General features: G+C 31.3%; 2 protein-coding genes and 1 long non-coding RNA gene across 3 annotated transcripts in view; 2 read left to right on the forward strand and 1 right to left on the reverse strand.

The window, feature by feature from the left end:
• Positions 1-9,022, forward strand: part of LOC111626856 (receptor-type tyrosine-protein phosphatase kappa-like) — a 35,093-nt gene extending 26,071 nt beyond the window's left edge. Inside the window, exons 3-16 of the mRNA XM_023370380.1 lie at positions 1,732-1,808; positions 1,921-1,957; positions 2,390-2,487; positions 3,405-3,530; positions 3,602-3,753; positions 3,826-3,961; positions 4,045-4,194; positions 4,314-4,413; positions 4,823-4,899; positions 6,255-6,386; positions 6,468-6,596; positions 7,319-7,506; positions 7,578-7,713; positions 7,792-9,022. Coding sequence (XP_023226148.1) covers positions 1,732-1,808; positions 1,921-1,957; positions 2,390-2,487; positions 3,405-3,530; positions 3,602-3,753; positions 3,826-3,961; positions 4,045-4,194; positions 4,314-4,413; positions 4,823-4,899; positions 6,255-6,386; positions 6,468-6,596; positions 7,319-7,506; positions 7,578-7,713; positions 7,792-7,857 — 1,604 coding nt within the window. The 3' untranslated portion in view covers positions 7,858-9,022. The remainder of the gene's footprint in view (positions 1-1,731; positions 1,809-1,920; positions 1,958-2,389; positions 2,488-3,404; positions 3,531-3,601; positions 3,754-3,825; positions 3,962-4,044; positions 4,195-4,313; positions 4,414-4,822; positions 4,900-6,254; positions 6,387-6,467; positions 6,597-7,318; positions 7,507-7,577; positions 7,714-7,791) is intronic.
• A 3,112-nt stretch (positions 9,023-12,134) lies between these two features.
• LOC111626864 lies at positions 12,135-13,271 on the reverse strand. Its single transcript, XR_002756941.1, has 2 exons — positions 13,229-13,271; positions 12,135-13,150 (listed from the first exon to the last, which is right to left on the reverse strand). It is a non-coding gene; the product is annotated as an uncharacterized LOC111626864 (long non-coding RNA).
• Positions 13,272-17,165: 3,894 nt separating this feature from the next.
• Positions 17,166-26,048, forward strand: part of LOC111626871 (protein disabled-like) — a 47,293-nt gene continuing 38,410 nt past the window's right edge. Inside the window, exon 1 of the mRNA XM_023370394.1 lies at positions 17,166-17,403. The gene's annotated coding sequence lies outside the window, so the exon portion shown is untranslated. The remainder of the gene's footprint in view (positions 17,404-26,048) is intronic.

A 26,048-nucleotide genomic window follows, 5' to 3' on the forward strand; every position in this document is an offset into this window, starting at 1 on the left:
ATTTCGTTGGCAACAATTATTACTAATTAGCTATTGAACACGGAGAAAATGGTTAAAAATTGCTTTAAGTACGCTACGACCTGTAAATAAATCACGAATATTAAGTAGAAATTCTCGTTTAGAGTAAGTCTGTAAGAGATTTCTGTGAAGTAATTCAAGCGAAATTCGGTACACGAAAGAATGAATCCGGTTGATGAAAAAGAAAAAAGGATTTTAAAGAAACCTCTACTAACAAATTAGCGAGATGCATCGTCATTGACTCATTCAGTAGTTAGAATGTATCGTAATTGGATCACACGAATGAAACAAGTCTGGTGTATGAAACAACGTTTCAGTATCAATAAAAAGTAAAGATATTTGATACATTTTAATTGATGAGAATTTAGTGGTATACATCAAATAGTGCGTGGATTATTTGATAAAGAATTATTATAAATGCGATAAGCTAGAAGGTATTTGTTATTGACTTATGTACGGTTTAGTGATGACACAAATGGAGCAGATTGGCGACAGTACGATTTTCATTTGATTTTTTTTTTCTTCTTTTAAGCCGTGGGACATACTTTATTCCTTTAAGTGTTGGTGACACGGATTTGGCACGGAAATAATACATGTATTCGAGAAATTTTCGCTAGTTTCTCTGTTCGTTTTGGCTTTGTTTCATTTATAATCTAAATACGAGGCCTTATTCTACATACCGTGTAAGTAATGCTGAATATGGGGTGTAAGTTATGATAAAAGAAACAAATGATGACTGTTGTTATTAAATTTAGTCCTGAGCCTGAGCGTCAGGAGAAAATTTACCAGGGGGAGGAAGCAAATTAAATTTTTAGGGGGTTTTCACGTGTCTTATGGTCGAAGCCGTAAGGTTATAAGTTGTGGCAGTGGCCCGTTATCCTATATGCAGAAAGGATAATTGACTATGGCTTCCACTAACAGAAGGGGAGCCCAAATCAATCATTTATAGGAAAATATTTCTCCCGAAACATTCCTCGAAGAAAAAATGCCTGAAGTCAATACTATACTTGGGAGGCCTCCTAATTCAAATTCACCTGGACCCAACACTTTATTGAGTTGTGGAATTTTTTACTCGATTCCAGAAAGGGACAAGTGTCCCGTTTGCTCTTCCTGATCCTGATAAAAATAAATTGGTTAATAACAAAGGCACTTTATTATTATTATTATTATTATTATTGACGTCGGATCATCTACAAAATTTCTAATAATGTTCTTACATTTATGTACAGTACAGTAAATTCCATCAACGGCAATATGTCAGATATCGATTGATAATATAATTTTGGTATCAGAAGTTTCCAGTAGAATATTTATGGCTATGAATTATTAAAACAGCTCGCAACAAAATATTCTGGCAGAATGATGATTATAGATTAGAAATGATTAAACGAATAGCACTTAAAAAAAAACATTTATAACACGGAATTCTCACTAGCACGCAAGATTAGAAACTTGAAGTTATTTTATTCCTCCCACCCTATCACTGCAACATAAATTATCATTCTAATAAGCTGTTTTTAAATTAATAATTTACGATAATTTTTGTTATTTTCGTTGAGTCAATTGTAAATATTCTCCCTCTTCCTCTTCTTAAACTAATTACAATTCGACGATATCGCATTTCGCTGTTTGAATTTATAACATAATCAGAAAATGAAACAGTAATTACAAGTAATTATCGTAACTAAATTAATGTTTTAATTAATATTTTAGATGATTACAATCGTGTTGTTCTGGAAAATTTACCTGGTGTTCCTGATTCCGATTATATAAATGCATCGTACATAGACGTGAGTAGAGCGATGGGACATTCATTAATAAGAGGGGGAAAAATGCAGATTTTTTTTTCTTTTTTTTTGTGAAATCTCTTGCTGAATTAATTAAATTATTGTCTATTTTTAGGGTATATTAAAACCAAACGCATATATCGCTACACAAGGTAAATAAATAAATTATATATATATATATACATTGTATTTATTTATAGAAAATATTATTTTCTAATCTCATTCCTCTCTTTGTTTTTATTGAATATTTACAAATCTTTCGTTGTATTTTTTCTCTTTCTTAAAATTGTTGTGTGTTTCGTTTTCTTAAAAACAAAAAAAAAAAATTTAAATAAATGTATCTGTGTGCTTGAATTTATATACATCTTTTTATTTTATTGTTATTAAAATATAAATTACATTTTTCTGTTGTTGTTGCTGCTGTTTAATTTTTAACTTGGCAACAGAGTAGGAAATTTTTAAATATAAATATATATATATATATATACATTCTTCTGATGTAAATGTGTTTACTCTGTTAATAAAAGAAAAGAAAATGAAATTTTCTCTTACGTCTTATTAATTTTAATGCGATATTTTCTCAGGTCCAAGTGATGAAACGACAGCTGATTTCTGGAGGATGGTTTGGGAGAAGAATACTTACATTATCATCATGTTAACTAAAGTTTTTGATTTTATTAAGGTAAGTTTATTAATGAATGCGAACCAAGGGTGTCCGCTGCAACTTTTCCAAGTGGGGGAGGGAGACGGTTACGCTCCCACTATCATAATTATTCCTTAAGCAAGAGTGACAATAGCTTATATCGTGTAATTTGCCGTACTAATGTATGAGGAAAAGAATAGAAATTTCCGACACTTCTTACGGAATTAATTATAAGGTTCTAACTTCCAAAACTCTTTCGACCTTCGTTAGAAGGCCTGATTCGTGTGGGGGAAATGACCCGTTCTCCCCTACCTTTGATGCGAACAGATTCTTGATAAATATTTATAGAAGAATTTGATGCGTGCGAATGAATTCGGTTTCTTAAAATTGTTGTAGCTTACATAATAATTGTTTAATTTGCAATATTAATTTTTTAAAAATCCTGTTTTAGTTTTGAAGTTTTGCAAAATTTATCCAGGATACAGAAACGTTACGTTCGTGATTCTATAAATTAGAGAATGCTGATCATAACTTTATGATCAGGATTTTATAACTTATTTTAACATTTCTTTTCTTTTCTTTTCTGTATCAAATAAATTATATACATTCTAGTAATTAATTTTTTATTGTTCAATATAATCCTGATCATTTATTTATATGTAATTATGGGCCAAACATCAGTTAGTTTTTGTTTAATAAACAATATAATGTAATAAAATTGTAATGGAAAATGGTATTTATGGGTTTTATGCGTTCACTTTATATGATTTTTCTAGAGTTTGTTCTTTATTGGGTTGCAGTTTTCAAATTACAAGCCCCTATAAGTTCCCACTGTTTCTGTTCGTTTGTCCTTCGTTAATTTTTGCAATATGCTTAGAATGTTATGAATTAAATTCTTAATTTATATCCTTCACAGACTTTTAAAGCGTTTTTCTCCTCTAAAATTTATCTTATAGGTGATGTGTGTACAGTATTGGCCCATGGATGCAGAACATCCGGAAACATACGGAGACGTAGAGGTTCATTTGATAAAAGAAGATATGGCAGCCAGTTTCTGGACTAGAAAATTCAGATTAAAAAAGGTTAAGACAAATATTTTAATTATTTTACATTCATATTTTTAAAATTAACTTTATATATTTTAATTAAACAGGGGGAAGAAGAAAGGGAAATCCACCAGTTACACTTTACTAACTGGCCATCTCATACATGCCCCTTTTCAACTACTCTTCTAGAATTTCGAAGGATTGTTCGCCTTTACATGAACCAACATACCGCTATGGGACCTGTCGTGGTACATTGCAAGTAAGGTTTGTTAACTATGAGTTATAATTCGAGTAATAGTTAATCTCTTATAAAGTTTAACCGGGTTTGCAGCGATGGATGCGCTAGAACTGGTACATACATCTGTATCGATGCCAATTTGGAATTAGCAGAAGAAGATGGTATGTACGACGTGTTTAATTATACTAAAAGGTTGAGACAAGCACGAAAAGGAATGGTAGAGAGCGTCGTAAGTATCGTCACGCAGTTGTTATAAGCAAACTAAACACACGCCGCCATTTTTTTTAAACCGTTGTTCGTTACTATTTGTAGGAGCATTATAGATTCATTTATGAGGTTTTGATGGAGGCTCACGAATATGGTATAACCTGGTTTCCTGTGAGCGAATTAACTCAGAGAATGAAGCAAAAATCTATAAAGAGTCCAATAACTAGACAGAACGAATATCAGAGAGAATATAACGTAATGTTTCTTTTATTTTCGTCAAAAATAAAAATAAAAAAAATAGTATAGTTGCTATTTATAAGCTGTAATGGGTTAAAGGCATATTAATATTTTTTCTTTTCTTTTCCGATTTCCAGAAAATCGTTAAGAAAATCTCCAAATTTACCATTGGAGATTGTGCTGGAGGGCACAGGATAGAGAACAGAGATAAGAATCGAGATATAACTACGGTACCGCGTAAGTGTTATCATTTAATGTTAAAAAATTGTTATTTTTATGTTCACTTAACGTCGAACAACTCAATATTAAAGTAATTACGTTCTATTATCTAAAAATAAAAAAGTTTTCCTCCATTTAATATAGGAAAAAAAAGAAAATGATTTTATGTTATTGTTTATCACAGAAAAGTAATTTTTTTTCCGTTAAAAAGTACTTAGTTTAAATGAAAAATATTCGAGTGGGCATCAAGACATGACATTTAGGCCAACTCTATTAAAATAATTACATTAAGTAAAATTAAATTACTGGTTAAATCATACAACAAATCGTTGGGGAGTAATGCATTTAACATATGACTTAAAATTTGTTTTCAATTTCCCTCTTTTCTTTTTTAATGCCGTTATCCTATTCTTATTTTATTTTGCAGCGGACAATTTCCGACCTTATTTGACTACATTCCAAAGTAATGAAACAACCGATTATATCAACGCAGTCTTTGTTGATGTAAGTTATCTATAAACTTTTATTAGACATTTTACGATTCTCTCGAAAAGATTTTACGGAATCCCTACTTGTAATTGCACACTAACCTATTTATTTTCCACTTACAATAAACTTTATCGCTACTGTAAGCTCTGTTCATTACTAACATATCGCAAAAAAAAAAATATCCTAAGAGCTACTCATTTACATTATCCTCTTCTACTAAGTAAATTTATGTTTTGAAGATCTAAATTTATTTTTACCCTCCGGGATGAGGCTCGCTATTTCTTTCACTTTAATAACGCGTGTGATATATTTTCTTGAATAAATCGTGCATTTAAACACTTCCACATCCTCACGCATTCATATTCTACTCTTTTATATAACTCAAGTTTACGTCTTTCTATCAGTAAGTCGAGAATAGAACCCGCTGTTTGATATTCGTTAAGAGTTTCACTGACTTGTTGACATAGTAGGACTTTGCTTTTATGAACCTAACATCAGAAGAAGCGGTAAATATTTTCAAACTTTCATATTCTACAAGCCTTATATTATCAATTTTCACTTCAAAAAATCCAACAAATTTCCTGGCAAAAAAGTTAAAATTGTGTGCGGCTCCATCTATTGTGAGGTTTTATTAAAAACACTTTTACATTATTAATTATTAGACAAAAGGATTAATTTTAAGAGTAGACGTGAGTTTAAAAAAAAAAAAAAAAAACATTGCAAATGTTAAAAATGTCCACTCGAGATACGACACACGACCTTCTCTATCTTCTAACCGCCTCGACCTTTAATCACCAAAATTTAATAGCATCAAACTCCCTAATATGCAAACCTCCTCGCAAAATTTCAGAAATTTTCGACAAAAGGCACGGAAGTTATTAAGCTTCGAAGTGGGCGAACAAAATCGTGTTCCCATCGCACACTAGCATCCATACAAACAGGGAAAAAGCCCCAATTATTTTTGCATTTCTCGACGTTTCAAAGTCCTCGGAGTTTAAATATGTAAAATCTTGGAGTGGTCATTTTTCGAACGATCTCTATTCGAAGGGGTATTAAATATCTTCTTCCGTACACGTGAACTACTTTGCTAGCTAAATTTCCATTTTTTTTTCCTTCCTTTTTCTTATCTACATCGTTGTTACTCGAGTATAAAAAATTTGATTTGATACACTTCACTACGATTTTGATATCATCGCTTCACGAACTTCGCGTCACGCAAATGCGCATAACATCAAAAAGAAATATTTTTCGTCTCGAGATCGATATTAAATAACTCGGCAGTTGATCCCCCACTTTATGAGTGTAATCTGCTTTTATTGAACACTTTTAAAGACGAAAGACTAATATTTACCTTCTATACTATTTTAAAGGGTTATTTGAGGGCTAGAGAATTTATTGTTACCGAATGGCCCGCATTGAGGACCGTACCCGATTTCTGGTCTCTTGTGTACGACCATGATTGTAGCTGCATCGTACTACTAGCAAATCCTCCTCCGTCTAACGTAAGCTGAATAAATTTCTTTCTGTTTATTTATAATCGATAAACTGATCTTTACTTATCAGTATCAATATTCCTTTACCAGAACTATCCAATGTTTTGGCCAGGGGAGAGAGAAAAGAGGAAGAAATTTGGTCCAGTCTTCACTATTGACGTCGTATCGTTTAATCACTATTCGAATATTAAATCTTGGATATATCGAGTTACTAAAAAGGTAAGTAAATTTATTCACAGTCGAACCCCGTTGATGCAAAGCCGAAAGGACTTGATAACTGGCACTTCTGTATTAACGAAATTAACATTGAAATGCCTATCCTTCCTCGTCTACGGACGGCAAATTTACTTCGTATTAACGCGACTTCGCGTAAATCGTTAACGTAATAAGGGAGTTTGGCTGTATTATTTTAAAACATGTTATTTTACAAATGCGAATATGTAAAATTTCAAATTAACGAACTCGAAAATGGTTTCATCCATCTTTTTTAACTCTAACGTTTGCATGTGCCGTAAACATTTTCTCCTGTTTTCTCGAGCACAATTTTAGTATTCGTGAAAAATTCAAATTGCCTTTATTCTCTAAAAAGTGTAAATAAAAAATTCGGAGACTATAAAGTAAATTTGAAAGTTTTTCAACAACGTTTACACGATTTTACTCCATTTATTTTCCATCAGTTTGATAAAAATGTTTCCCCTCCTCGCCCATCTTTAGCAACTAAACTTAAATCCAAGTGCTCTCGGATTCACATAACAAATTTGACTGCTTCGTGAGGTCTAAAAAAAAATCTAATGCCCACTTTACTATCCAACGCAGAATGATGCCCATTTCCTTTTATAATATAAAACACTGTTTTCCATTGGTCTGATTTAAAACTGTATAAGAAACAGATTCTTCTCTTACAATCTTCAGTTTTTATGTACAATTTTATGTATTTCCAGGTCGTTTCTTTAACGGAATTGATGGCCGGAGTGAAAGGGGATACAAAAACGACACAGTTGTTTCAAATCACATGTTGGCCACCCGGTCATAAAGTCCCTACGTCGACCAATGCTATAGTTGAGGTGATGAATATGGTGGAGAGATGGAGACAGAGAACGAGTTATGGCCCCGTAGTGGTGGTGTCCACGTAAGTTTTCATAAAAGATGATTATTTTACGTCACGGAATCGTCATATAATTTTTCGTTTTTTTATTTTAGAAACGGTAAAACAAGATGCGGTGTTTACTGCGCGGCTAGTTTCGCTATCGAACAGGTGATAGAACACAACGAAGTAGACGTATTCGGAGCAGTCAGAACAGTAAGACGTCATCGTCCTCAGCTGGTGGAGAATATGGTTAGACGCCTACAAATATTTACAAAAAAAAACTGGGAATATCCCTTCCATAATCCTATTTCTAACCTTTTTTTTCAGACTGAATACAAGTATTGCTACGATTTAGTACTGCATTACGTTTTAAACTATTTGCATCAAGAATGAAGAGGATAGCGAATCCTTCGTCGATTCGTCTGTTGAGTTAATCTGCCTCGGAGAACGCAGATCTCTGTTAATAGTGTATCGCGTTTGCACATCATGAGGGGTAGATAAACGCAAAAATCTGCGATACTAAAAGCAAATATATCTTCCCAAATTACCCTATCTTATCCATCGTCCTTTAAACACAAGAAGGAATACTAGAAGTGGAGTAATGAGGAGAACACGGCAATAACAATGGCGGTTAACACTATAATTAACAACTGCCACGTGTCATAATCGTGACTTCAGGTATTTTTTTCTCTTTTTTTTTTACATATATTTATTAGTGTTTTTCGCACACACTCTAACACAATAGAATGCACATGCTTTACTTAGTTATCACACAAACACTACACACATATACGAACTCACACATACACACACACACAAACAACACAAGAAAATTTCCAGTTTATCATCTCTTACTCTGTCATATCCCACGAGTACAAAATACAAGTAAGTGTATGTGCATCTGCTATTGGTACACGCAGGTATAATTTTATAAGAGAGAAAAATGATGTCTTGAAGAGTAAATAAGTAAATTGTATATCATGAAATATAAAAAAAAAACGGATGGAAACCATATCAAGGAATGTTTATAAAAATTAAAAAAAATAATAAAAAAATACGACACTTTATCGTTTGATGAAGATGTATTTTGTGGAATCGCTAACGAATAGCGACCTTTTCCAATATTTTGTCCTACCAGAGAGAGAGAATGTATATAAAATTATCGTTATATACCGTGTTAAATGTTGAAAAATAACGAAACAAATTCGAAAGAATCGAAAAAAAAAAAAAATTGATTTGGATAGTTTGTATGGATGCCAATGTATAGTGTACGTTGGAATAAAACAGTTTTATAGTTACAGATGGTGCATCAAGGTCTGATCTCACGCGTACTCGTAAAAATGGATCGCGTGTTTATCTTAATTAAACTGGAGAAAAACGCACAGTTTCATTTTTAAGACGTTTACATCTGTTAAAAGAATGGTTATTTTTAAACTTATCCGGCAATGAAATTTATTCTTGCATTTCAACTTTAAATATTTTATCACGAACAACCATACCGGGAAGAAACAAAGCAAAAACAAAAAAAAAAAAACATCCAATTTTAAGTGTTCAATACCGGAACGGGCATACAACATAATCGATTTTCCTTCGATTTACATATACTACACGCTTATAATTGTCGAATTATATTACACATTTTTACTCTTAAGTTTATATTGTGTACGTGTGTATCGTTATTAATCATCCCCTGATCGATAGATATTGATCGATCCGTAGAATAGGTATAACGAGCTTCGGAAGTTTAAATTAAATTAATGAATTTAGTCGATTATTAGTGTAAAAATTGACGGTTTCGATCGTCAATTGCAACCACGATTTTGGGTAGTTATTACGGAAACAAACAACGTATCTAATCGGTAAAGCAGTAAAATTTTACGCTCCATCCGACTTTTCGGTAGTTTTACGACGGTGTTGCAGCTGTTTAATATAAAATGCCCACGTTTACCTTATTGTTAATGTCATCTTCAACTATTAAAACTCGTAAAACTTCTCATTAAGCCGATGTTAAACATAATTTGGGCGATAAAAAGTTATCTCTTACGTTAAGGTGACGTTAATGTAATAATACTCGAGCTCACGTGAAGTGTTGGAAATGTCAGTGTTCGAAACTGGAACGTTTTGCTAATTTACAAATTCCTGTTTTGATAGAAGGCGACGTGGAAGAAATGGAGAGGGGAAAAGAGACGCTGCGAGGCGAGAAACTGTCAAAAAAAAAATAGCGAAAGTGTAGAAGAATGCCAAATACAAAGATTGCGATTACACATTTGAACACAGATAGAGAAAAATCCGGCAACCAGTTGCATAACTTTCCCAGTCAAACTATAAAATTGTGCGTGGCGCCATCTGTTTTGAGATTTTATTTTAAACAAAAAAAGCTTTTTATATTATTAATAATTATAAAGTGGTAAATTTTGCAGATGGAAATGAGTAAAATCTTAAGTCCGACTCACTAGAGATATGGCAGATACCCCTCTATCTCCCCACTCTCTCGACCTTTAACTGCCGAAATTTAATAGCATCAATCCACCTAATATGCAAACCTCCCTGCAAAATTTCAGACATATTCGACAAAAGGCACGGGTGTTATTAAGCTCGAAAGTGTACAAACCCCCACCAAACACGAACAGATAAAAAACGCACAAATTTCTTGCATTTCTCTTCAAAAATGTAAAAATCTGATGCACAAACTCACAAGAAAAGAAGAAAAAAAAACAGCGAAATAAACACAAAAATCAATTGCGAGATGAACAGAAAAGAATACCAGGAAGAAAGATAACACTAGAAAAAGTTATTGCATTACTTCAGCACCAGTTAGGATCCAGTACAATTTCTCATAGAGAAGAAATTGCCCGTTTAAGAAAAAGTAAATCTCCTTATTTTTTTCCTCTTTTAATCCTTATATTTATATAATTCTAATTGGGTTCGGCCAGACAAACAAACAAACAATTTAAAATAATAATAATAAAAGTATGTCGAGATAACGCGATTAAAGGATTAGAAAAGTTGGAAAGAATCACAGAATTTTTTACGATCGACGTTAATGTTGTTTGCATAATTTGCAAAGTTTGATTGCTTAAAGTTATCGCTAGTAGAATTTACGGACAGTGGGATCAGACGTGCAACCTCTAAAGTACAATAGTAAATTAGCTAAATCGCTCGATAACACGGTAGCGATTTAGCTATTTAATTGTCTCACATAGCGACTCGCAGCTTAATGGCATGAAATTTACACGTACACGAGGCGGAAAACTATCGTCGCCACTGTAATCGCTAACACAGAAAATTGTCCGGATTATTACAGTCGCGACAACGTTTACGAATCGCTAATTTGTTCGCAATTAATTAATTCGAAATTTTCCGTCCGACTCTTGGAAATTTTTAATAAAATTTTTCAGTAATTCAATCGCTATCGCTGCGCCGGCGAGAGATGTACTTTTAGACGAGATTTGTGCGATTTAACGCTTACGATTTGCGAATTTAAGTTTCAGCACAGGTGAGTTGTTTTTTTTTAATTGTTTCGTATGTTTACGTAACGGAGAAAGACACAAAAAAAAAGAAAATCCTTAATCTTACCGTTTGCGATGAGGCTAAAGCGAGAAAACTGTAGCGCAATCGCAAGCGAGAAATTAAGTAACATGTAACTAATCGCGATTGATTTTTTGAGGCTCGTTTTTTGAACGTTTCGAACGTAAGTAATTTTGTGATTCGATAGTTTACGGCACGGTAAAACAATTGCAAATTGTCAGCAGAATAGTAGTAAAGAAAGCGATTGTTTTATATAACAATCGCAATCGTAAACACGCCTTGGCTTAGATTTTCTCCTAAAATGAAAAGAAAAAAAAAATTGCGATTTTGCGTGAGGTCGCTCGCGATTGAAATCGTTGTTGTTCGAGAATTCTACACGCGTTAAACCAGTTACACTGGTGCAGAATTTATGAACGCCGTACACGTATAATTTATTCATGGTTCTGAAAGTAGAGCGTTCATTAACTCTACGAGTTTCCGAACGTTCTTAAACTCAATTTTTTTTTCACATTTAAAGGAATATTTGGTGTTTACGGTGTTCTATGAGCAAAATTAAGGAACAATTACAATAAATCAAATTAATTTAAACAGAAAATACGAGGTCGGAGACAATATTGTCTCTACTCTCGAACAAGACAGAAATTTGGGAGCTGGGTGGAAGAAATTAATGACGTAGGAGAGAACGTCACGGAGATACAAGCGGACTACATAATATAAATAAACGACGATCATATTTTATTTAAAGCACGGCACCATTAAAGTTTCTAGCTAATTACAAAAATTATCGATAGATGGCACCACGGGACAATATACTGTAAGCGTTGACAATCAATCGGCCATTTTTTAATTGTATTTTGTGACTAAATTTAATTTAATAACTTAATTTTATTTAAATATTATTTCTAATTTTCTAAAATTAACAACGAAAATTTCTAAACGATTTTTCCACTTGTTTTTTACATAAATATTTTTTTTCTTTCCTTAAAAAAAATCAGTATTTAGGTAACACGTTGCATAAGTTTAAGCATTTATAAACATATTTTATTATTTTAATACAGATTAAACCCTTCGACCGGATATATAAACGTCAATGTGTGTATACATGTTGTAGTTATCAAGCAATAATGAATATAAACAAGTGATAATGATTTGAGGTTTATTAAATATACAGCATATTTACACGAATTTCAACATATTTTTTATCAGTATAAAAACTAGATTTATGTCCATCTTAAACAAGCAAATTATACATTTAATCATAAGGATATTAATAATTTACACATTAAATTTAAGTGACAATTAACATGTATATCTTGTTTATATTTACAAAATAATACATTTAAGTTATACACTCCATATATAAATAATTTTTTAAGTGTAATGTGAAAGAATAGAACTTTAATCTGATAAATGGTATCAGCAGACTGAACTCTTAATCAAAGAGTAATAGTACATTAAAATATATCAGGTAGTATAGGTTAAATGACAAGTATAATCATTCATACCTGATAACAAAATTTAGAAAAATTATATATATTTAACGGTTATAGTAGACTTTAATCACAAATTTAACCCCTAAATAACAATGTATGAATCATAGAAAGCATTCAGAATATATAAAACAGGTAAAACAAGTTGTTGAAAGATATAAATAAACTGTCTTGTCAACCTTGAGTGATTGAAGCTGTCAAAATGCAATATATCTGGTATAATTATACAGAAAATCCATGTTACATTCAATGCTTTAAGTTGTTTTAAAACATTATCATATGTTAAACAGTAGGAATGTCTTTTAAAATAAAATAAAAGCTGTAATTAAGACTCTTTTTTTGGTACAAAAATACATTTAAAACCCATTCCAGGATGCTTGATGTTGTAGAAGGGAATAAAATTAATCCTTGAATATCATTATGGCCAAGTTAGGGCGGTGATGCTCTTGTTTAAAGTACAAACACTCACATTTTAATTAAGTATTTAGAAAATAGCAGAAAGCAATAAGCATATAAGACCCAAACGTTCGAATTTAGTCATCATGCATAATGACAAACCCAATCTCATGACTTTCACCATGATTCGTTTGTGAAACATTAAAACGATGATGGACAGCCAGATAGGACGTTCTTTACTCGGTGGAGAAATCATTTCGGATGTATTTAAACTAAAATATAAAACTATATATATTATATATATAAAATTAGACATTTTTATCGCGTAAAGTTTCAATTTCGCATCTTACCATAACGAGCATCACATAACACACGTTTTTCGATTCGTCAGCGCCACCTGAGAAATTTTTATCAACTGAGAAATAAAATTTTTATTTATTTATTTGTATAACAAATTAAATAATAATAATAATAATACTTAAAATTTACTTTTATAATTTTTAGGGACATTTCTATTACCTTAAACTTTTGAATTAGAATAGACGTGTTATATTTATTTATTTATTTACTTCACTCTATGAGCAGCACCAACAGATCCTTTTAATCAATTCCATCGGGAATTCGGCCAGGCCTGGCGGTGAGGGACGGTGTCGGATATATCCGAATGGTTTACCCTCGAAAAATTCCTGAGGTTTTCGGCTCGTCCGGATTTGTTCCCGGGCCTCCAGATTGGTAGTCTGCCACTCGGCCATCTATAAACTGATAGTAAGGGACGGGGCCTGAAACATTTGGAACGGATTGTCCATGAAAACTTATTCGAGATTTTTGACCAAATGAATTCGAACCCAGGACCTCAGAGCTATAAGATTGCGCCTTAAATTCTCGACTATCCGGCCGTCTGCCGTTAAGGTGATCGGTAACCGGCTACTGGTGGGCCGAGTGCTCTGAGATACCAAAGAACGAATCCGGACAGGTCGAAAAACTCCTGAAATTTTTCGGAAATGGTTCGTCCAGGTATATCGAGTTCCTTCCCTCACCAGATTGCCCCACAGTAAGCCTGGCGGATATGGCTCACCAATGAGCTGGCTTGGGAAATTCCAGGGACTGGTCGCGTGGGATTTTCCAGGTTTTCTTCGCGTGTATAAAACCTAAATAGCAACAAGTTTACAATATGAAGTTCTTTCTGGATGATATCCTAGGCAGATCTCCTTGTATTGCATTTCTTTATTCCATCAAACCGAACCAAACCTGTTCTGGATATGTCCGGTTTTGTTGCATAGCAGCATCCATTATAGGATTCATGACGATTATAGGATCATGATAACGTACAAATGTTCAGTTAGAAAGTGAAATTGTACAAAAACCTACATTACAAATTTATAGTGTCATGCCTTTTATAGTTTCTGTTGTGTTATCTAAGAATGTTTCCTATTCTGCAATACGCTTCCTTCCAGTTCTTTGAACGTGTTCTTAAATCCAGAGAATTGTTTCCTCACTCAATTCAATAAGTTAATCACGTTAGAGATGATCAGGAAATGAATCAGATGACATTTTCAAAATATTCGAAACCTTTTTCCTGTCGATAAGCTTAATGATTCATCTTTTATCAGAGATGCTTCAGTTTCTCCTAAGAAAAAGCTTTTTCGTGTGACGTCATCTCAATCTGTACAAAAGTAAAATGAAGAGGATACAACGATATATTTATCTTTTTATATTTATAAAACGTCTATTGTTATGCGTTCAGATTGCATATACAGTACAGTATTATAAAGGTAGCTGCTCTCTATCTTACTATTGATATCGTTCGTTTCTCTATATGCAGGTCGAAAAACCAAGAATATATTGGGGCGGTTCATCTAACTATGTCGGGCCCTATTCCTCACCACTCTGCCGTCTAATTGTGGGCCTGGCCAAATCTATAATGGGTTTACTAAAAGAGGCCCACACGGCGACAAAAGTTATAGAAAAAGAGCTATAAAATGATTAGTAAAAATCTCGCATATAAAACCACTTATTGCTATTCGTTTTATTGTGTGCACCGACAATAACGCTTGTAAGACTTAAACACTTGCCTGCTTTTACAGAGAGGAAATCAGGCCATTTAGCTGTTGTTCACACTTTTTTTCATTTTTATCTCATTCCGCTCTGTGACACTGAAAAGCCTTTTTATCATACTCATCGTAAGTTCGGCCAGTCTCCGGCACAAATCTTCATGTTTTCAAAGGCCCCAAAAACATTTGTTACAAATTACTAATTTATTAAATCTTTGAATACTAAAAATACCTTTATTTTTGTCAAATTGTAATATTTAAAAAATTAACTACTCTACGATTTTTTATAAACTGAAGCCTCAAGAAATATGAGAATGAGTGGCTTTTGAGAGTGCCGTCGAGAGCTTATATGGGACTCCGGAATAGGATCCTGGCGGATCAGCAAACCCTAAGAATTTATGAGGGTGACCCGTTCAGATTTGTCGGGACCCGTTTCCCATCACCCAGCCCCCACTGTGGGACTTGTCAAACTTATAATGGGCTAGCAAAAAAAAAAAAAAAATGCGTTCATAGTGTTCATAGGGGAAAAGGGTTTTAAAATGGAATATGGAACAAAAGCAATATTGTTTATAAGTTAGAGTGCAGCTGCAATGTACAGTACCACAAATTTATATAGGTAAAACCAAGCGGGAACTCTAAACAAGATTCATGGAGCACATCCGCGGAATAAAATTTAATGATAAATATAAATGTCCTTTGTTAGCAAGCCTATTATATATTCGGAAAGATTCACACTTGGTCGGCATGATAGTGAAGAGCGGAAGCCGACATATTCGGATGGAACCACTACTCGAAAAATTCCTAGATTTTTTGACCCGTCCTGATTCGATCCGGAATCCCCGAAACTGTAGGTTGTCAACTTAACCGCTCGGCCATCCGGCCATCTCAGAGATTACATTGGGATAAATTCTGAAAAATCAGGATGCTAGGTGTGATCGGTTCAGAAATTTTGATCTAGATTTGTAAAGTCCCTCTCTTATCATCAGGCTATCCCTATCTGGGGCCTGAATGAACGTGTAAAATTAAGAGAAAGGCCTTTTATGTCCACAGAGTATCATATTTGAAATTTATAATTTATCTTATCGCTCTTTGATAGAAAGATGTAATGGGCCGCCATTTTTGACCTAATTCAAACAATAAAATTTGTAATGAATGGTGCTAGTATTCGAGATTTAAACGAAAATTTTCTGCACTTTTTGTTACAATGAAATACGCTAATTAATTGAATAGTTAATGCGAGATACCAGCACATTACAAGTTTTACAACCGGTTACATTTGCCTTCATTACAGGAGAGCTTGACCCGAAATGGGGTTAACCAGCATGAAGAAAGGACGTGGAACAATAAAAAAATAATCGAATTTTCTCTAGCAGAATACCGAAAATCTCATTTGGGGAAATATTAAAAAAAATCTTTCTTTTTCTAAATATAAACAATTCCGAACGCTGCATCTAAGGCGTTCGTTTATTTCGCTGAGGGACTCGGGATCGAATTCAGGAATTATTCACTGGTGGCCTATTCCGAGTTTGTCAAGTCACCTGCTGGTCCCGTTGTGAGTCTGACCGAACACAATATGGGCCTGAAAAAATTCTTTCAGTGTTCTTCCGCCCTTCCAGAAGTGGAAGTGCACTTACAGAAGTTTTAAAAATTTTTAAATTAAAAATGTCGTGATTAGTAAAAGTCGCTTATAGAATAAGATTCGAAAATTTAATTATTTTTAATAAAAAAATTTGACATATAATTTCAACTTTTTCTTGATTATCATAAATGAGTAAAGGAATAAGGTAATTTATGAACGTTCAGAAAAGCTGCTCGATAACGTTCGATATACTCTCATTTTGAACTGTGTGCACTGGAGCAATATCGAACAGACTTTTCGCACGCTCCAAAATTATCTCATACGTTTAGTCTTTAAAAAAAAAAACTTAGGAAAAACATGTAATTATACATCACATTTTTTATTTAAAGACCAGGATATAGAATAATAATATAATAACTACATCAAAAGTTTTATAATTAATTTTAAAATTTTCAAAAATTTTGATCCCGAAGCCGGTTACTTTCCAAAACAATTATTTTTATTAAAATAAAAAAACCTAAATAAAATATTTAAATTTATAATTTATAAATTAATTTACAGTTAAAATAAGGTAAAACTCTTTAATTAATAAATTAAAATTCCCCAGATTTAACGAATTATACGAAACAGCAGACGATCGTCTACCGAATTTTCCCGGAAGGCAGACGACAATCGACAGATCTAACGAATTTTCAGTAAAGCCAGACGACCATTATCCAGTCAACTGGTTAGTGGCGAAGGAGAAGTTGGAAGAGTGCCGAATGATGAATCAACAATATTATCTACGAAATGGATTCAGTTAGAACGTCACATGTTTACTAATTATTGTTAATAACTCGTTTGATATTATTAGACATGTGTTGCTATCATAGGGAAATCCCTAGCTGTTGATAAGGTAAGCACTTTTATAATCTGTAAACAAGATGTATATTTATGATTTTAAGTGTTATAAAATCTATTTTATTAATCATTTATCACATTATACACTCTAACGAACCAAAACTTATCATTTATGCATTATTACATGTGGGTAAGCACTGTGATCCATTGCAAAGTATTGGGAGTCCATTTAAATTTCACAGACAAAACTAATTAGCTTCATTTCATGATATTTTGAGAGTAAAGCTTCCTTTGTCCTTAGGAAAATGCTCAGTGAATGTCATATTATGAAATTCTACTTCTTAGAAGGCTTGTGAATGGATGTGTCATTCCAGTTTCGTGTTTCGCATGTGGGTGATGCTCGAGCCGTGCGGCATTCTGTGTCTGTTTATAAGTGCGGTAACTTCAGTTTTTTTTACCACACACCGCCACTTGAGATTCTTGTGACTAATACGGAAGTCGTGATGATTGCGTATATAAAAAAAGGTTTTTCTTTTTTTTTTTTTGGGAAAACTTTACTTCGTTTCCGGCTACGGCAGTTGCTTCATGTAATACTGTGGCGGGCTTGCATTCGACCACTATATTGATGTCTTCCTTATGGTCATGCTGTTGTGAATGAGTGAAATTGAGTGATGAGTGGTAAATTTGTTGAGTATCATTTTCTTGTTTAATATGAAATATTCACTAGATTGACAGCTCCCCACCGGCGGGTCGTGGTGCCATTCTAAGGGTGCGACTATGCAGATGCGAGCGAGTGAGAATATGTGGCGAGAAGAGGCGAGACGTGATAAATATCAAACCCTGTCAGTTATGTGAGAGAACTAGAAATTCGTTCTCGCCAATGAAATTTCTCGCTTCTCGCTTGTGTGTGGTTTTCCTTTGCACCTTCATACGAGACTCTTAATACCTTAATAAAAAGAGTGTCAAAAAGAGTGTATTAAGAGTGCCATATGACGGTGAGAATTGTAAGACTGGATAAATATAAAAAAATAAAGAAAAAGGCCATTATTGGTTGTAAAAAAATATGACAGAGGTTTTTTAAAAGGAGAGATACCTAACATCATAAGTCAGAAAAATCATATGTTACAACAATAACATTAACAAATATGATAAACTGTAATGGAAACATGATGTATTCTGATAACATCTTAAAGTACACGATACGGTTTTAAATACCTTACAGGTTTTTAATTGTACCTGTGTAATAGTGTCATTCAATACACATTCATGTTTTTTTTTGGATTATATAAAATATCATTGTGAGTGTCATACAATTAGAAAAGCGTTACTCTGTCTTATGAGCATTTACACTGAAGAGGGGCTCATACAGGCCCGAAATGCATTTGTGATTTGCAATAAAGGAGTACCTAACCTAATAGCTGAGAGAAAGTCTACCGTTTTTACTAATTCGGATTAAAGAGAGACATACTAAATCTACGTATTCATCAGCTACCACACCAGATATTGTGTAGAAAAGGTATTAGGGAGAGCTTCGTTTGCCAGTTTCGTAATATTTAATAGCATGCCGTAACCTTACGATCGTTTAAGTATCTTAGGTCCAAAAAGATTGGGAACCGCTGTACTAGATAGTTGAATTGCCTTTAAAAGAAATGAGTAAGAGTTTTTATTTTATTAATTACTAAAATAAAATTAAGAATATAGAAATGAAACTTCTATTGTTAAGGGCTATCTCTCATTTTTATATTTTATATTTATTATCCTGTTTGGAAAATTTGCTTATATCTATTTAACTGTAGCCTTATTGCAAACATTTCTGATACTTCTACAGAGAAAAATTGCCAATTTTTATGCGGTTTTTATTTGATTTCACGTTGCGGAACTCGTTAAAAAAATATCATTTTTGTTCCGAATCTGTAAGGAACGGAAAGCAATCTCTACCTTGAGCTTGATAACTTACGATTCTTGATAAAATTTTATTTAAAAGATAAGTATAGTTTAAAATGACGATAAGTACAGCTATATATAGCTTTTTGTATACAAATTATTCAAATAAAGTCATAATATAATATAACAGAATGTAAATATTATATTCTGTTATGTCTAAAATAATGGCAAATGATTAACTTTTAACATTATTTGGTAAAATCTTTAATAAAAGTCACATTTAACAATTATTTTTTTATATATTAGCAATTCCAAATGAGGAAAAAATGATTATTTTCATGATACAAATTATTGAAAGGTTTACTTATTCAATGAGAGAAATATAATAAAATGAAATGTGTTTTTTTACGTTCAACTTTCAGAAATTATTAACGTGAAATTACCAAAGACATTATGGACTTATCGTATATTAAATGGCATTGCTGGTAATTATGTATCTTATTATTTTAATATGAAATTTTTCTTTTTTAATTTTGTAAACTTAAAAATAAGTGTATGAAAGATAGTTTTATTAAAGGAAATTTGATACACATTACTTGAATGTTAAAATAAGTAGAAGTGAACCTTGATCTTAGGATGGAAATTAGGAAGCAAATGTAGTTTTAAAGTTAACAAGAAATTATGCTTTTTTATTTCTCTCTCTCTCTCTATATATAAATATATATAAAAGTCAAAATATATATGTATGTCAGATAGACACTTCTATACCATTCAACACATTCGCACTGAATTTGGCACAAATATACTTTGACATCCTAGAAAAAATACAGTACGGTATACACCCCTTAAGCTCACCCCCTCTTGTCTTAAGAGCAATTTTTTTTTTATATTTTGCAGTTTTATAATTGTAAATACTTCAGGTCAATAAATGTATATTTTTGTTTCTAAGGCCATTGTTTTTAACACTCTCCCAATGTGACTAGTTAATGATAAATAGAAGTATAGTGCGTATTTGTAGCACTAGCAATGTGTTTGTTTGTGTATATGTATTGTAACTGTACATATTTTAATAACAAGTACTGAGGATAAATAGAACAGTGCTTGGTACTATTTTTAATATTAATACCAGATTGAATTTTGTCAATAAAAAATTAGTTATATTTTCTCATTTAGTATTCTTTGCTGTATCTTGATGAGAGATAATTATACTTTATTTATTTAATACAAGATTATATATACAATATATATATAAATGCAAAGAAGGGGTTTAGCATTTTTTACAAATAATTTATTTAGATTGAATTATATAGCTTATTACTGAAATATATCTTATTAGTGCATCTTAGTATAATTTATTATCTTTATTTCTTCTTATACTAATTATTCATTTTTCTTCCATCTTTTTCTATTTAAAACTGAGCTTTTAAAAATGAGTTTATTTTGAATTAAAAAACAAATAAAATTACAATTTTATGCATTCTTTTTGTTGCTTTTTAGTTTTACAAGAAATGAACTTTGTCATTAAGAAAGGAAAGCAATTAGCGTCTTTTTTTAACCTATACTTTGTTTTACTTTTATTCCAAGGTCATTTTTATTTGTTTAATGGTTCATTTTCAATATCCTGTGATGAAATTCTCTCTTGTTTTCTAAACTATACTGTGGAATATAAAATCGTGAACTTGCATAACAGGTATAAAGAATATTAACATAACAATAAAACGCCATTCGAAACAACGTATTTAATTAATGTTAAATGTTTACGAAACTATTTGCTTTGTCATCAGAAGCAATCAATATGAAAATCGTAGACTAAAATTCAAATTATCTACGCCTTTTTCCATTTACATTTTAAATCGACTCAAACTCCATTCAAAAACTTTTATAGTTACTATTATTAGATTGCTGGAATTGAGGGAAGAAAAATTAAATATAAAATAGCATAAATAGTCTCGCTTTACCTCTTGTGGACCATAAGAAATTGTTCTTTCGTATCCATTATGGGCTCAACCGTGCTTGTAATAGTGACGGCCGGGTGGTAAGAGATGAAATCTAATGTATCTTGTTAAACTACTGTGAAAATTTCAAGGATTCAACCTGGATTCAAACCGATGAATCCGATTTATGAGGGAGATAGAATGATGCTTTTACTAACTCAAATTTGTTTTAAAATTACATTTTATTTTCATGTTCTGTTTCTAATGTTTCGTATTTCAATTCCCGAATAGAAAAAGACGAGTGTAGGCCTACTCTTGTTTTTTTATTTTTTATTGTAGTTTAAAGTGTTAAGTGACATCATATTTGTTAACTTTTTAGAAAAATTTTCCTAAGATTTAGTTTACTTTTTACCGAAACAATTATTTAAAATTATGTTTAAATAAAATTCAACTTTATGAATTCAGTGTAACATTGTTAAAATTATTAGTAAATTTTCTTTTTACAACTGACTGAGATTTGCTTGTTTATTACATGGTAAATTTAATTCTTAACCAACCTGAAGAAGGTCCCAAGTGGACCAAAACATTGTTATGTATATGTATATACTTTAAAGTTAGATATTAATATATTTTTATTAAAACTAGGCCTATTAGCTGCGTGAAAATAAATAACAATAGCCTAAGTTTGTGATGAAAATGAAATCATATTATATATTTCATATATGCACTATTGACTAAGCTAAAGAGGGCTTAGCCACCTCGTAATCCTTCGTAGCTACGGGTATGTATCTCTTATGTAACTGCACAAATAATAACACCTCTACTAAAGAAATATCCTAATTTAGTAACTGCTTTTTTGGATTTGAGTGCTATTCTTTACGATCTTGACCTACATTCAAATGACATTTATTTTACCGTTCAACTATTTTTAATATTTCAAACGGTTTGGCCGATTTAACGGCCATATTTTTGCTTTAATTAATTTTTTTTAATTTGGTTTGCTGTTTTTATTTATTTGGAATCTAAAATGCTTAAAATGTTTTTAGTAGGTCTATCACTAGTAAAGAAAACGTTTATTACATATAAATATTCTTTTATGGGGGAAATTTGTTAGTTTTGATTGGTTGATAGGCTTTATGTTAATGTAATTATATCCTTGCTGAATATGCTTATTATTTTTATAAAAAAAATAACACTTTAGAATTGTCATTTCGATAAACTACCCTCTTATATGCAAATTCAAATGCATTTCGGACATAATTAACTCGGTTCATGAAAAGGATAGCAACATAAAATCCTAAATAGCTACATTATGAACAAAAATAGATGACACAGAAGATAAGAGACGAACAATAAATGTGTGCTGAAAGGCTATCATCACTCATTTTATCCTAAAAGTTTTCTTCAATAAACTTTAATCTTAATTGCAAATTGTTGAGATTAACTTCTAACTTGAACACTTGATCCTTGATTGTGATTACGGACATTAGAGAGTTCAAGGTTTAAACTTTAATTTCAATGCTAAACAGTATTTAGAATATATTAATGTGTATTTAATTAGTTGGTGATTAATTATAAAGCATAGTTTTAATTCTATTTTTAGGACATATTTAGGTTGTCTGATTTTTTTCCTTACTCAGGCTCACTGAGGAAAGATTGAGATAAAGCTGTTAATCAGGTGACAATAGGCCACAACTATAGTCACCTGATAAGTAGAGTGCAAGTGCTTGTCACTCAACAAATAGTCTCCAGGTCTACAGTGCTTCAGAGATAGCCACTCTAGTCTTTGGCTTACTGAATATGAATCATAAATAAAATTAAGCTAAAAAGTAAAATAGATTAAATAGATAATTTTAAATGTATCCTGCTGTTAGTTTGTGGTTCTTATCAATGTTAGCAGAATATAGTTAGAATACAATATTATATACAGGACAGTAGTGACGCACTGTGAGATCATTACGAGTCAATTAACCATAAATTAATGTCTACGTAACTTTTTTCCACATGGCTCCAACATTCGTTGATAATTATCAGTTTATTTATTATTGTTAAACATTTGTAGATCTTAAAAGAAAATAATCTTTTATTTTTATAAATTCCTTATGGTTTTATATAAAAAGAATTGTTTATTCTAAGTAATAGAGTTTATTTCTATAAGAAAAAATTGTATAGAAGGATTAATACACATAGTACATTTAAATAATTCAGCTTACAGGGTAATCCAACATAATTATATTGTAAAATTAATAGGTACAAGGTTAATTAAAAATAATTAAAATTAATCTGTTCCCACACAACAGATGTAAGTGATTTTACACTGATATTCTTATTTGTGTGGTAATTGTTTGTATTCATTCATTCAGCAATTTAGAGGTAATGATGCATGTAGTTTGCATTGTTCTTTTTTTTTTTATGATACTACAACCTGTAATCAAATACAGAATGATTGTTTAGAGGTTAATTTTTAGATTATGATGTAATCTTTTTAGAGAATTTATATGTAATATGAACAAAGAAAGACGAAAGGATAAGAAAATTTAATTGTTTACACATTAAAAATTATTCTACAATAGTTAAATGTATATGTTAACTGCAATATGCCAGATAAATGTTTTGTGCATTTAAAACTTTATGTGCTAGTTTATATTAAATTATTCTTTAGGTTTAATAATCACTAATGCTGGATTCATTATTATTCAATGCTTTATTTGGTTATTAATATAAAATTCTGGCTTGGTTTTCTATACGATTGCATTCATTAGTTTAGTTTTGTTACCTTGCCACATTATAGTACAGTGAAGATAAACCTATAATCTGCATGACTATTTCAAGGTACCTACATTAAATGTTTAGAAAGTGTTAAGTTTTTAAAAATTATAAAAGAATGTTTGATAGATTTCAAAATTTTCATTTGTAGTGTGAAAAGGTCGTGAAGTTGGCACGAAAAATCTTTAAGGTAAACCTCAGATAGAAAAATTATCATGCAATAAACGACAGATTTTCCATTAAACAAAGTATTTGTTATTGTTATAGTACATTAATATTTTGTTTTCATGTAACTAATAGAGTTTATTGTTATTTAATAACTCAAATTAAATATATGACCTATCTTTGGAAAAGATTTGCCATTACTATTATAGTATTTATAGTAACTTCAATAGCCTATTGGTAATGCCATCCTGATTATTATTATCTAATATTGGTAATTCATTGAATTATGCGGAGTTATTGATTGGCTCTAAAGATAATTACTAGTTAGAATAATTTAATTGTTCAGTAAGCATGATACTTGAATCTCGATTTTTCTTCATAAATTAATTAATTTTGTATTGAAATTTATAAGTTATGGTTTAAATACCGCTCTGGGCTCTTCCAGTTGTTGCTAAATCCATTTAATTTAAATTGTTCAATAGTTAGTGATAATGCCTAGCTTTACTGTTAAATTATTCTGATCATTAATTAATTTTATAACCATTAATAACTTGTTATAATTTGACAAATCATTAAGGTTCTGTGTTTACAATAGTTCTTGCTTCTATCATTTTGTATTTCAAAACAGCATATAACAAAATATAGATGTTTATTAAGTTTTAAGGTATTTAATATATTAATAATTTTTAAAAAATTTAATAGGAAAACTTTCCCCATAATATTCTCATAAGGAAAGATATAATGTAGGCTTTATTACCAAATGCATGACTTCGGAATTCTGTTAAAAATCCACATGTACGTGATTTACCATAATATGTTACTGTTCCGATATTTATTTTATTAATGTAGTTTATTAGATAAAGTAGAAATTACACTAAATATTGCTAGAAAAATGTTTAAATAATTAATTCCCATTTTATTTTTAGAGTTTTCGTTGTATCATATCTCATTATTTTTCATATCTTCCCAACTTAAGACAAATAATGTTAATAAATAATTTGACTAGATATACCAGAATCATAGTAAAGCCGAATAAGACTATAATTTACATATGTAGCAAGGTAATAATTCTATTTGTCAAGGCAGTGATATATTTTTAGAACTATGTTGACATAAATTATGTATTTTTAGTGGAAAAATACTTCTCTTTTACATACACTTTGAAAAGTATTCATTATTATTATTATTTACTTCATTTTATTTTTTAAACTGACTTCAGATTAAGCATTTTCATAAACTAAATATTTACTTCAAAAATGGAATATTATTCTATACTAATCTTTGATTCATTTATTTTAGTTTATATTTACATTTTATTTTTCCAGCTGTTATATATAACAGAGGGGAAAATTTAGTGATCGATCAGAATGACCCCCAAAGATTTTTACATTTTTGGACTCGGGACCTTGAAATGTCAACAAATGCACAGAAGTTGGAAGTTTTTTCTATGTATATATGGATGTTTTGTGGTGTGTGTTATGTGTCGGGAGATTGATTTTGTTTACCGACTTTGTAGCTTAATAATTCTTGTGCCTTTTGCTGCAAATTTCTGAAATTTTATGAGATTTGTTTATAAGGGATATTGATGCTATTAAATTTTGGTGGTTAAAGGTCGAGAGGGTGTAGAGATAATGAGGGTCATGTATATCTCCAGTAGAGTCGGACTTAATGAAGATTTTACTTGTTACTAGCATTTGCAATTTTTTATAAAACTCATCCCTACCCTCAAAATTTAACTTTTTGCCATTTTATAATAGTTAAAATATAAAAAGATTTTTTAATAAAATATGATAACAGATGGCACCACCAAAATTTTAAATGTTGCCGAGAAAGTTGAGCAACTTGTTGCCGGTTTATTTTAATAGTGCAGATCTGCATAATGTTTAATTCTATTATATTGGGTTGTTTGGAAGGTAATTTTGTTTTTTTTACCACTAGACGGATTAGTCGT

This window comes from Centruroides sculpturatus, unplaced genomic scaffold, assembly GCF_000671375.1.
Source record: "Centruroides sculpturatus isolate CEXI.00-Female unplaced genomic scaffold, Cexi_2.0 scaffold547, whole genome shotgun sequence".
NCBI classification, from domain to species: Eukaryota; Metazoa; Arthropoda; class Arachnida; order Scorpiones; family Buthidae; genus Centruroides; species Centruroides sculpturatus.